This window comes from Chiloscyllium plagiosum, chromosome 12 (assembly GCF_004010195.1).
Source record: "Chiloscyllium plagiosum isolate BGI_BamShark_2017 chromosome 12, ASM401019v2, whole genome shotgun sequence".
Lineage (NCBI taxonomy): Eukaryota > Metazoa > Chordata > Chondrichthyes > Orectolobiformes > Hemiscylliidae > Chiloscyllium > Chiloscyllium plagiosum.
In genome coordinates, this window is record NC_057721.1 from 44190127 (window position 1) to 44202918 (window position 12792).

Below are 12792 nucleotides of genomic sequence, written 5' to 3' on the forward strand. Positions count from 1 at the left end.
GCTACCTTCTTTAGCACCTCACAGTTTTCTGAAAGATAAATGAAATGTTTTTTTCTGTTAATCTGCCTGTTATTTTTTGGTCAATTAATGTTAAAATTACTCGTGGAAACTTCAGTCCAACAAGTTCACAATTGAGATTGGCTTTCAGTTGGCAGTCTGTTTTGAAAGGTGCAGGCTTCCTGGGTTTTGTCAGTCACACCAGCTTCGGTTGACGTTTTATGACATGATGGTGGCTCAGAGGATTTAGGTCTCTAGGATGTAGTTCCCTAAAATGTGTGCATTTTCCTTTTCCTTTTCCTTTACTCACTATCTTTCATTGGAAAAATGCAAATAAATATGCTGGCAGAGCAATCAGCATTGTCATCAGAAAAATGTATTTTCATAACAAAAAATGAAGGACATGCACGATGTCTCCTTTATAATTGATACTTGTTATTAAGTACATTTGATTAGAGAGAGATATTGAGGTCGGAATCTTGAGATGAGAGGTAGAACCACCTATCAGACAAAAATGAACATTCTCTCACACTTTCTCTCAAACACCAGCACATTGCTATTAAAGTCTGTTCAGGTAAAGGGCAGGATTCAAATTTGGGGAATCTCTGAATCCTATAGGAATGTAAGAGACATTGAAAGGAAATAAAGATTATGCATTAAAAGAAACTTATTTTCAGGGTCAATCACAGCAAGAACAACAATATAAATTGTGAGCACCGATGGCAAGGTTAACACTTTTTAACCCATCTTTATTGTCCTTGAAAAGCTGAAACAAGTCTGTACCCCAAATAATAACAATGTCTAACTTCAGAAGCATTTAATTGGTTGTTCAATGTGTTCTGAAGTCCTGAAATGATGCAGAATGCAATAAAAATACAAATTATTACTTTGTTGGTGTTAAAGTCATTAATCTTAACTCAAGTTCCATGAATGCCACAGCACTTTCTTCAACAGTTTTACTCGTTAATGCAATAATTAAGATACTGATTAAATAACTGCTATTTTTGCATAACAGTTATGAATTGAAAAAAATAGCCTTTAAATAATTTTACCAAAATCATAAACTTTTCAAATGAATGCAAAATAACAAGTGAATATTTTCTTTATTTACATCCGGAGTTGATTGTCATTCCATTGGAGCATAGCCATATTCCTTACTCTTCCCGTTCCCAGTGGTGCATAAGGCCAACAAAGCACATAGTTACTTACACTTGCCCTGGCTGGAACTTTCAGGAAAAGGCCAGTGGCCTGCTATCAGAAGCTATGTCTTGAGGAGCACCAGCATTTAGCTGAGCAAGAGATTGTCCTGCTCTTATTGCCTGCCTTAATCGTATTAACTTAATAACTTACAGGTTGACCGCTAGGCTATCAAGTCCTGAAATGGAGCTTGAACCTGGGTTCCTGGCCCAGAGGCAGAGCTGCTACCTATTGCACAACAGGGTCTCAATAATGGGGAGGCACGGTGGCTCAGTGGTTAGCACTGTTGCTTCACAGCAACAGGGTCTTGGGTTCGATCCCAGCCTTTGGTGTCTGTCTGTGTGGAGTTTGCACATTCTCCCCATGTTTGTGTGGGTTTCCTCCAGTTTCCTCCCACAGTCCAAAGATGTGCAGGTGAGGTGAATTACCCATGCTAAATTGCCGATAATGCTAGGTGCATTAGTCACAGGGAAATGGGTCTGGGTGGGTTACTCTTCGGAGGGTCAGTCTGGACTGGTTGGCCGAAGGGCCTCTTTCCACATTGTAGGGATTCTAATCTCATCTAAAGAAACATGAACCTAAGCTAGTCTGTTATTCTCATTGGCTTTTGTTTCATGATTTGAGTAGCTGCCGTAATATTATCTAGAGTGAACAAAATGATTCAGAGTTTTTATTACATGCTATATGTCATTACTAGAGCACTCACACTTAGTTTTAATTATATCTCTGTCCCGACTTTAGTAAAAATATAATTCAATGAGACACAATGGAATATCAAAAACCATAAAGTTATAGTTTTTAGGGTAGCAGTATTTGAATGGTACATTTACTATACATTTCAGCTAAAGTGAAAGGATGTAGCAATTTAGTACCTATCTGCTGTATTAAATCAGGATGATGGAGTTTTATCATTCAATGGCTGGATTTTACATTGTGGTGAGAACAGTGAAGATGAAATTTCCCTCCTGGTGCAGTTGAGAATGTTGTGGTCTTTTATTATTTTGACACATTTCAGTATTTATACGTGGCTTTCCTTGCAGCTTTGACCTTAGCAAACCCAATGGAACAAAGGAAAATTCTAGCAGCAAATCTACATTAAAGAAAAATGCATACTTATAGCTGATGGCATACATAATGACATAGTACTGTGATAGCTGGACTCAGGTTATGTTATTTGACTGATGTGGTTTAGCAGCAGAGATGATGAGTAATCCTGAGAAACATTCTCTTTGTGCTTACTTGCTCCTGCAGTGGTATTGCTGCTGGCACTCTCTCAGCATGTCAGGCCATTTACTTGGGATTGGACTACACAGCTGCTATGAGCTGGTGCTAACTCTGCATCAAAGCTTGACTTCAATGAGTCACCAGCATGACCAATCCCTGAAGGTCACACTAATGGAGCGCTGACTATTATTATGACACCCTTGAAGGAGTCCACAGCAACACTTAGGATCACTGTAAATGACAACCCAGATACCCTAGAGGTAGCATATACTCCAGACTCAAGATACAAACCATCCAGTAAATTGTGTGTTGTTCTTTTTACAGTCTCAAAAGATAAAAGCCTTGGATTTTACTAGCATTCTTAGGTTGACTTTGAGTTAAGAGGCTCTTAAAATAGCATGGGAAGGTGGAGGTTTATATTTCCATCATCTTCCTAATGTCTTTTTGACAGTATGTAGAGTCATCTGATTGTCCTCCTCCCACCCAAAAGGGCAAAAGGGAATTGAGCCACTTAAGTGGATATTCAGTGGTCTCTTCTCACCACTGCTTCAATTTTACCAGATGTGGGTGGGCCTCTGCATCATGGGGAACCTGCACCAGATGCATCTTGGAGGAGTGCATAGGACAAGAGGCTATGACCTAATTGGATGCTGTTGCCTCATTGATGACCCCCGTCAGACTACATTCACCCTCACCTTAGAAACAATAGTTATATCCATTACGTCAGTCCAACCAATCTCACTCCCTCACCAGGGCCTACCTGACTGGTCTCTGTGCTCCAGACTCCACTTATCTGATTAGACAACAATATCCTTCAATGGCATCCTCTTCTTCCAGTACTGAGACAGAAGGACTGAGTTCTGGCAGCTGACAAGGTGCAGCCCTCAGTCCCACACACTACTGCAGCTTGCAGGTTGCTTACTGCTTCAGGCCTATCAGCAGGAGTGCTGTAGTGAGGCTATGCCCAACCCAACCTTGCTCATGTTAACACAGAGAGTTTGGTGATCAGCAAGAATGCTACAGCCTGAGCAAGGAAGAGCAAAAATAAGGAAGAACTAGAAATGAATGCCTTGTAGATTCTAATGATAGATCCACATATTAATAATTTTCCTGGCACTGCCTACATTTACAGTCTGACTAATAGATCAGAGTCACAAACAAGGGGCAAGAGGACACAGCTGGGGACCTGTGGAAGTGGCTTGGTGGCTCAGAGTGGTTGGCACTGCTGCCTCACAGCACCAGGGACCCGGATTCAATTCCAGCCTCAGGCGACTGTGTCTGTGTGTAGTTTGCACTTTATTCTGGTCTGGTTTTCTCAGGGTACTCTAGTTTCCTCCCATGATCCAAAGATGCACAAGTTAGGTGGATTAGCCATGTTAAATTCCCCATCGTGTTCAGGAATGTGTAGGTTAGGTGTATTAGCCACAGGAAATCCAGGGTTATAAGGTAAGGGGATGGATCTGAGTGGTTATGCTCTTTGGAGAGTCACTGTGGACTTGTTGGGCTGAATGGCCTTTTTCCATACTCTGGGGATTCTATGATTCTTTCTGATTAACCCAATTGTTAATAACGGCCGAAGGCTCGACTGCATTCAAGGCTGGGGGATGCTGAAGGCTTCTTCTGGCCAACAAGGAATATGACATGACTGGAGCAATACCCTTGCTCTTTTGACACATCTAGCCTCTGATCTGCTGTAGGTTATCTGGAAATCCCTCATTCACTAATACCAGTACTTCTTCCACAATGCATCAGGAGATCTGCCACTTATCTTCCCATTCCTGGAATGGAACTTCAAAAACATAATTATTTGGATGTGATAAAGTGCTGTAAAGATGGAAGTCCTTTCATCTTTAAAGAAGGAAGTTGATATTGAATATGGAAACAATGTTAATATTCAGTAGTGGATTAAAATGCAGTGCCTAATGTAAATGTTTAGTTGTGAAACTAGACCATGTTATGTGTGACATAACTGAACATTGAAACAACATACTATATGTAAATTGAATACTTGAATTTTAAGTATTGTCAAAATACCTATTTGGGATTGCTGACAAAAAGGACTTTCATGAATGAATGACTTTCAACTAAACTGGAAAGTCTGTTTAATTTTTAGAATAAGTTCCACATTGAATGCCATTTAGTTTTCATATAATGTAAGTTATATTCTGACTGCTTTTTGCTGCACAGTTGAAAATTGTGGAATTGAAACTTTAAGCAAGTTTTTCTGATAAGATAACTTTAAGTTCAGATTCCATTTTTAGGTTGGAAACATGAACGCATACCATACAATGTTTCAAAGAATGCTATTGTTTCTAACTTGTTTCGTCTTTTTTTTCCTAGGTGCTACTCTTCACTCAAAGGCTTGTGCATCATCATCTCTCTTCTACTTCATATTCATCTACCCATTTATAGTCATCCTAGCTCTTATTGTTGTTGCACTTTATTTTTATTTGAGGCCAAAGAAACCACAGAAACCTATTAATGAAAAGAGCCTTTGGACACCGATAGAAACATTCATTGATGATCCTAAGAGTGAAGAAGAAGAAAATATAAAATAGCATTTCAATTTTGTTATTTTTATTAACTCTCTATTGTAGCTATGGGAACTGTGTCATAAATAGCAGCAAGATATCCCTTGTGGTTAAGAAAACAGTGGTGTCAGCCAAACAGAACATTAATTATCATTATCCTTTAAACTAGAATTGATAAACTTTGCTGAACAAGAAATGTATAAATATGTTTTCATTAGTTTTGCTGTAATTTGCCAGAAAGCTCAGCTTCCCTCCTAGTTCAAACAACTTCACTTCATTCTTAGTTCCAGTTCATATTATTGCAAACATTTAAGATTTGGGAGCCTTTTTGTACTTTTCAGTTCCTAAATTTAAATTTAAACTTAAAATGCATGTCAAGTTTTTTTCATGAAGATTTTCTTTTCAACCCTTTCCATGTATTGAAATTATTGCAGCCAATGCCCCAAATCCAGAGCACCTGTAACTTTAAAGTAACAAAATAAGCAGTGTATTAGATTCTAAAAACCTATCAGGCCAAGCTCTGAAAAGCAATGTGATGTTATCTTAGAATTTGTGCTCAGGGTTGGACTTGTCAAAAATGCTGCATCAGCAGAGAACAATTAGTTATTCAGTATCTAGAAAGTGATTGGCGGATACACCATTATATATAGTAAACAGCTTTGTCATTGGGATACAAAGTAGTTGTCTAAACCTTAGAGATGGTGCAGAGCTGTTTACTCTTAGTACAGTATGAGACTGGATTCATTTTGATTTATTTATAATGAGTTGGCTGAAATAACACCTCATTGAAATACATAAGAGTGCAAAAAGTATGAGATGAAAGAACATTATTCAAATCTCAACAACAACAATAACTACAAAGGAAGAGAAATGTATTTAAGTGATTATTGAAAAGTTTGGAAGTTCATCTTGCAAAAAATAGTCAACGTTTGTAATGTAATTTTGAATGCTGGTTTAATGCTGAAAAAATGGAATGATTATAGTGGGGTTTCAAATGGCCTGTTGGAGATGGGTGGAATGGTTTTCATCAAATGAATATGGCATGTGATTTTAGATGTATTAATTACATTGCCAGACAAGAAAGAAGCTATTTAAAATTTGTTTCTGAAAGATAATGTTAGGATGTGATGGGAGACAGGATTTAAAAAAATATGCACCATGCAAAAGTGTGTTGTAGTGAGGGGCAGATGCTCAGCTACTCAAGAAATTGGCAAAATTTCTGGGACCAGGACTAGACTTTACTGAGACAGTATTATGTGTGACAGTGTGTAGGTCTGTGCAGATGGAGTCAGAATGTTTATAAGCTTCTCTGCTGGCATTTATTTAGCCATGCATGAGGAAACAGATTTTTAAAAAAAGTCTTATTTTAGGTGAATATGGTAATAAAGGATTCTGATATTTACGGTTTATACTAGAAATGAAAAAGCGGATAACAAAGAGTTTTGTTTTCACATTTTCATTGATTTTATAGCTTTTTAGTGTTTATACCTGTTTTGGCACAGTTTAGCATTATTACAACAAGGGAATATTTGTGCGCAGTCAGATATATTGCATGCAGAATGACCAAATATTTAACTAAAGTTGGACCAGTTACCAGAATTCAGCAAAACAAGAAGATTGCTAAACAATGGGGTAGGAAAAGGAGTTTGAAACATTTGTTGCAGTTCAGGAGTTGCAAGGTTATAGACTCCTCTGCCAGCTTCCATTCCAGTGTGAAACACATTATTGGTAATTACTTTCAAAACACTCCAAATGAACTATTTTAGCCACAAAATACTCTAAGATGATCAGAGGCATGTCAGGGAAGGCATTATCAGCTGGCATTGAAGTGCCATGGTCCAAACAACTGTCATTAATGAGAGGGATGGCCTAGTGGTTTTATTGCTAGGCTATTAAGCCTGAGACCTGGGAAATGACCAAGGGAACCACAATCAAATCCCACCACGGCAGCTGGTGAAGCTTGAATTCAAAAAAAGAAAATTATGGAATTAAGAGTCTAACTATCGATTGTTGGAAAGATCTATCTGGTTCACTAATGTCTTTTTGGAAAGGAAACTGCTACCTTACCTAGTCTAGACCCCAGATACACAGTAATATGGTTGACTCTTGATTCCCTCTGGGAGAAAGCGAGGACTGCAGATGCTGGAGATCAGAACTGAAAATGTGTTGCTGGAAAAGTGCAGCAGCATCCAAGGAGCAGGAGAATCGACATTTCGGGCATGAGCCCTGAACAGTTCATCCACTTGACTAACACCTTCCACCCCGACCTCAAATTTACCTGGACCGTCTCAGACACCTCCCTCCCCTTCCTCGACCTTTCCATTTCTATCTCGGGCGACCGAATCAACACGGACCTTTACTATAAACCGACCAACTCCCACAGCTATCTAGACTACACCTCCTCCCACCCTGCCCCCTGTAAAAACGCCATCCCATATTCCCAATTCCTTCGTCTCTGCCGCATCTGCTACCAGGAGGACCAGTTCCAATACTGAACAACTCAGATGGTCTCTTTCTTCAAAGACCGCAATTTCCCCCCAGATGTGATCGACAATGCCCTCCACCGCATCTCCTCCACTTCCCGCTCCTCCGCCCTTGAGCCTCGCCCCTCCAATCGCCACCAGGACAGAACCCCACTGGTCCTCACCTATTCATCACCAACCTCCATATACATCGTATCATCCGTCATCATTTCTGCCACCTCCAAACGGACCCCACCACCAGGGATATATTTCCCTCCCCTCCCCTATCAGCGTTCCGAAAAGACCACTCCCTCCGTGACTCCCTCGTCAGGTCCACACCCCCCACCAACCCAACCTCCACTCCCGGCACCTTCCCCTGCAACCGCAAGAAATGCAAAACCTGCGTCCACACCTCTCCCCTTACTTTCCTCCAAGGCCCCAAGGGATCCTTCCATATCCGCCACAAATTCACCTGCACCTCCACACACATCACTATTGCATCCGCTGCACCCGATGTGGCCTCCTCTATATTGCGGAGACAGGCCGCCTACTTGCGGAACATTTCAGAGAACACCTCTGGGACACCCAGACCAACCAACCCAACCACCCCGTAGCCCAACACTTTAACTCCCCCTCCCACTCCACCAAGGACATGCAGGCCCTTGGACTCCTCCATCGCCAGACTTAACCTCCTTCCACCTATCGCATTTCCAACGCCCCTCCCCCAAGTCCCTCCTCCCTACCTTTTATCTTAGCCTGCTTGGCACACTTTCCTCATTCCTGAAGAAGGGCTCATGCCCGAAACGTCGATTCTCCTGCTCCTTGGATGCTGCCTGACCTGCTGCGCTTTTCCAGCAACACATTTTCAGCTCTTAATTCCCTCTGGGCAGTTATAGATGGGCAATACACGCTGGCCAAGCCAGTGATGACCACCTCCTGTGAATAATGTTTTTTTAAAAATGTGTGGAAAACTATACATGGACATGGTACAACTGAGAACCACTGCCTGTTCAGGTTTCCAATTGGTAGACGGGACTTTCAAAGATTGTACCATCTGATATAAGCCAATCGAAATAATTAATGGTATTGAAGATCACTATTACCCTCAATTCCTTTAGGTCTGCCTCTTTCCAAGCTAGCATTGGAAGTACCTATAGTTTCTAGTTCTTCCTACAGTACTGTAGACATTGGGTGAAAACAGTTTTGACATCAACGACATTGCAGCTGTCAAATAGCTGACCTCTGACAGTTGCCCTCCTTGTTCCTTCCTGCCGAATAGCAACATCAAATAGATATTGGGTTATAACAGTTGAAACAGGGTACAGACGTTAACTTGGCCTATCCATTGGGAAAGCAATGGTATCTCCCATTGCTGCTGCGACCTAACCTGACTCTACTTTACTTTACCTTCACAAGTAAGCAAAACCCTAATTTAAAAATGTAACATATAAATGATCAGAGTAGGACGTGGTCAATTTTCTGCCCCCTTGGAACTGGCAAAGTTTCATGAGGTATTAACCATTTCACTCCAGTTCACCAACTGAACACGTTTAAGGTGTGTGTCTTGAATTGGTCAAAGCCTTTTGCTGGTCATTTAAAGTTTGTTCCTTATGTCTCCAACAGACAGTATTGACAGAAAAAAATTGATATTTTAAAATAGTTACCATCTAGGGGATCATGTACTGTTAAATAATCTCTAGATATTGCTACTTTTGGCTTTATATGAATGTAAGATTTGTTTTTATAAATGATATATAGAGTAACCACCTTATGCTGACAAGTTAATTCTTCATAGATAGGTCCATTTTGTACAGCTTATAATTTAAATTTCACAAACATTCTTTTATGTTTTTTATGAATAAATGCTGAAAATTCTATCTTACAAAGTTAAAGTTAAAATGAGAGCATGTTTGATTACTGTCACAGATTTGTGAGAGGATGGCAAGTGCGAAGGGACACATCAGCAAATTGGACCATTATTCCAATTTTGATTCTCTGATTGGGTACAGCGACTTGGAGTGAAATCTGCCTCATTATATTAGGGAAACGTACACTGAGTTTGCAGAGTGATTATATTGCAGAGTACTTCAATTATACAATGGCAAGCTGAAATGTTGCAATGCCAGCAACTGCTAGTAAATCCCTTAAAGTCAATGAAGGCTACAAATTACGTTTCCAAAACACAGCTGGTTTCAATATTATGAGTGTGAAGATGACTGGATGTCTGTTCCTAGTGACGTCTGGCACAACATACCACATTAGGAAAGATGGTGCACAGTAGGCATCCTGTACTTGTGCCAGAAGCATGAAGCACATTGTCATTCAGTCAGAGCCTATTAGTTATGTTGCACCATTCTGGACCACCAGCTCAGATAAATTCGATTAGATGCAAAGCTTTGCTCCACATGAACACAGTAAAAGCCCCAGGATTGTCAGAGAATGTGATTTTAGAAAAAAAAATGTGGATGGTTCAACTGCTGTAGCTTGTAATTTATGTGAGATTGTGGAATGACAATGAAGTAGGATTTGCGAAGGAGCCTAAGGTACCATCATTCCAGATGGTTTCAGTAGTGTCAGATACTGCAACCAACTGGTCCTGTAACCAGAATCTCTGCACCACTCTCCTTGCATTGGCCTCTGCGCCAATCTGGGTTCCCTTCAGACCTTCAGTTGCTAAACCCCTCTGCAGAAAAAGATGGTATGTCTCTTCACCATTTTTAGGAAGGACCCCAGTGCTCCATCAGATAGGATGAAGGCCTTCTCTTTGTCTGCTGTTCCAGTCCTCTCTTTATTGTGTGAAATGTTCTCTGATACTGTTGCTCTTTGGCTTTAAAGCAAGCCTGCACCCATGCTAGCTCTGTATAAAACTGGGTCCCTACTGATAGACACCATAATCGTGGAGATGATCAAGCAATGTAAAGTTTGCATGCTGTCTGCTTCACCACAATCCACCAAGATTGTAACTGTGTGTTGCAATTCTCAAATGAGGCCACAAACGAGTCATATCAAGCTTTTAGCTCACACTATTTCATCGGAAAAAGCCCCGCTTCCAATTCCAGGTCAGACGTCTGACTCTTAGCTGTTTGGTAATGAGCTAAATAGCACGTGAACAGAACAGATGGATATTTCCTGTGAAGGATGAAAATAACTATTGAGAAAGCAAAATACAATTAATACCATTAGTAATGTCTTTCCACACCCCCAGTGTTACAGACCACTGTGCCCTTTGTTTTTATTAGTGTATTTTCTCCTTCCTTAAAATATTTGGATTCTGACTGAAATTGTGGGGGAGTTAATGAACGTAATGCTTTGAATACGTGCTTCTTACAGAAATGAGATCACACAACCTCTTTGCCCAGCAGCAAGGTTGGATTAAAAAAAAAAGTGATTGTAGCTCTTAACCATGGCCATAATACTGAGAAAAAGCATCAGGTAGTGCATACCAGGAAGTATGATTAATTTATTAATGTGGTATCACTGAATGACCTGAGCAAGATATGAAATGAAGAAGGAAAAGCACAACTTTAAGTGACAAATCAAGGAAATATTTGTTTCAAAATGTTGCATTTTAATAGGTCGATATTTTAACAACTCACTGGTCCAGAAATCCTAGTGTTACTCCTATTTCAAGGAACCATGCAATATTGCATCCAATACAGAAAGAGACTATTCAACCCCTTGTGGCTGCACTGCCTCTCTGCATAAGCAAGTTATCCAGCGACATTCTCCCACCTTCTCCCCATAACCCTGTACATTGTTTTTTTTCAAATAGCTACCCAAATCCCTCTTGAAGGTCTCAGTTGAACCTCCCTCCAAAACACATTCAGGCAGTGCATTAACAATTAGTTGCTTGAAGAAGATTTTCCACATGCCATTTCTGCATGTTTTACCAGTTAGTTTAAATCTACGCCTTTCCTTCGCAGAGCTTTCACAAGTATGCATGCTTTCTCCTAATCAATTCTGACCAGATCCCTCATGCTTTTGAATGTCCTATAAAACCTCCTCTCAGTATTCTCCTCTCCAAGAAAATGGACTGATCTTCTCCAATCTACCTTCATAACTTACATTCTTTCATTTTTAGTGCAGTTTGTGCAATTAGAAATCATATATTAAATAATCTAATCACAAATAAACGTGGATATACTCTGAGGTTGGCAAACACAGGCTGGTGAGTACAATCAACATGTGGTCCCCAGCGAATTGTCAATGGGGAATATTGTTTGGTATGATCCACCAGCTATTGAGACATATAGCCAATGTACCTGAAATCACTCTAGCACTGAAACTCAGATAATTTTACTCATTTGTGTAGGAGGTAAAATATCTTTCTTGGTCTGACAGCAGCTAGCTATATCATGCTGCTATTTTGTGGTAACCCATAAGTGGTTTTCTCCACTAACAGGATACAAGGCGATAAAGTTTTGTAGAGGGCTGGAAAGTCCATAGGGCACTTAGGGCAAATGAGTGTTAAATTTACTTTTCAAATGATAGCAAAATAACTGAAATGAAGCAAAAGTGAGCTCATGTTCAGTAAACAGCACAAAGTAAAGTGCAGTTACACTATACAGTCCCAGTTCAGCTCATTGAACTTTGAACTCAAACGCGAAAATAGTAATTGCGAGTCATATAAAATGGTCAGGTATCCATCTGACAGCTAATTTCACACAATTAATTTTCCATTAGAGTCAAGAAAATTGAGTGCAAGCAGCTGCTGGCCAGTTATATTCCCATCCTGTTTTGCTCCATTACCCAATTTCACACCTTTGGATCAGATGATCAACCACTGTGGAAAGACTGGGGGAAAACTGTGAAAAGAGTCCATTAAAGAGCAGATGTAGGCCATTCAACCCATAGTCTGCTCTGCCACTTAAAGAGATAGTGGCTCATCTGATAATCCTCAATCCTGTTTTCCTGCCCTTTCCCCACAACTCTTGATTCCCAGCAGATTACAAATCTTCGAAAACTCTCTGTGGTAAAAAAAATTCCACAGATCCACTATCCTTTAGAGAAAAAAAATCTTCTGACCTCTGTCTTAAATGTGCAACCCCAACCCCATGCTGAGCTTATTCCATCTGGTCCTAGATTCTCCCACAAGGAGAAACAACCTTTCTGTTATTACCCTGTCAAGTCGTCTCAGAATCATATATGTTTCAAATTAAGTGGGAATGAAAGAGAAACAAAGCATCCAAGAGGGAAGATTGAGAGGTAGATTAAACAAGCAATATCAGAACATGATTAATAGTGATCAAAAAGTCATGATAATTATACATTCAATTGTTAGTGCATTCAATTGTCTTTAGAGCAGGGCCTGGACATGTTCTTGTGGTGCAGTGGTAGTTTCCCTACATCCAAATCAGGAACACCTGGATGAAGTGCCTACT

The 12792-nt window shown here is 40.1% G+C and overlaps 1 protein-coding gene across 1 annotated transcript in view; it reads left to right on the plus strand.

The window, feature by feature from the left end:
• Positions 1-5710, plus strand: part of igsf3 (immunoglobulin superfamily, member 3) — a 50804-nt gene extending 45094 nt beyond the window's left edge. The window contains exon 9 of the mRNA XM_043700920.1: positions 4759-5710. Within this exon, the coding sequence (XP_043556855.1) occupies positions 4759-4976 (218 nt within the window). The 3' untranslated portion in view covers positions 4977-5710. The remainder of the gene's footprint in view (positions 1-4758) is intronic.
• The last annotated feature ends 7082 nt before the right edge of the window (positions 5711-12792 follow it).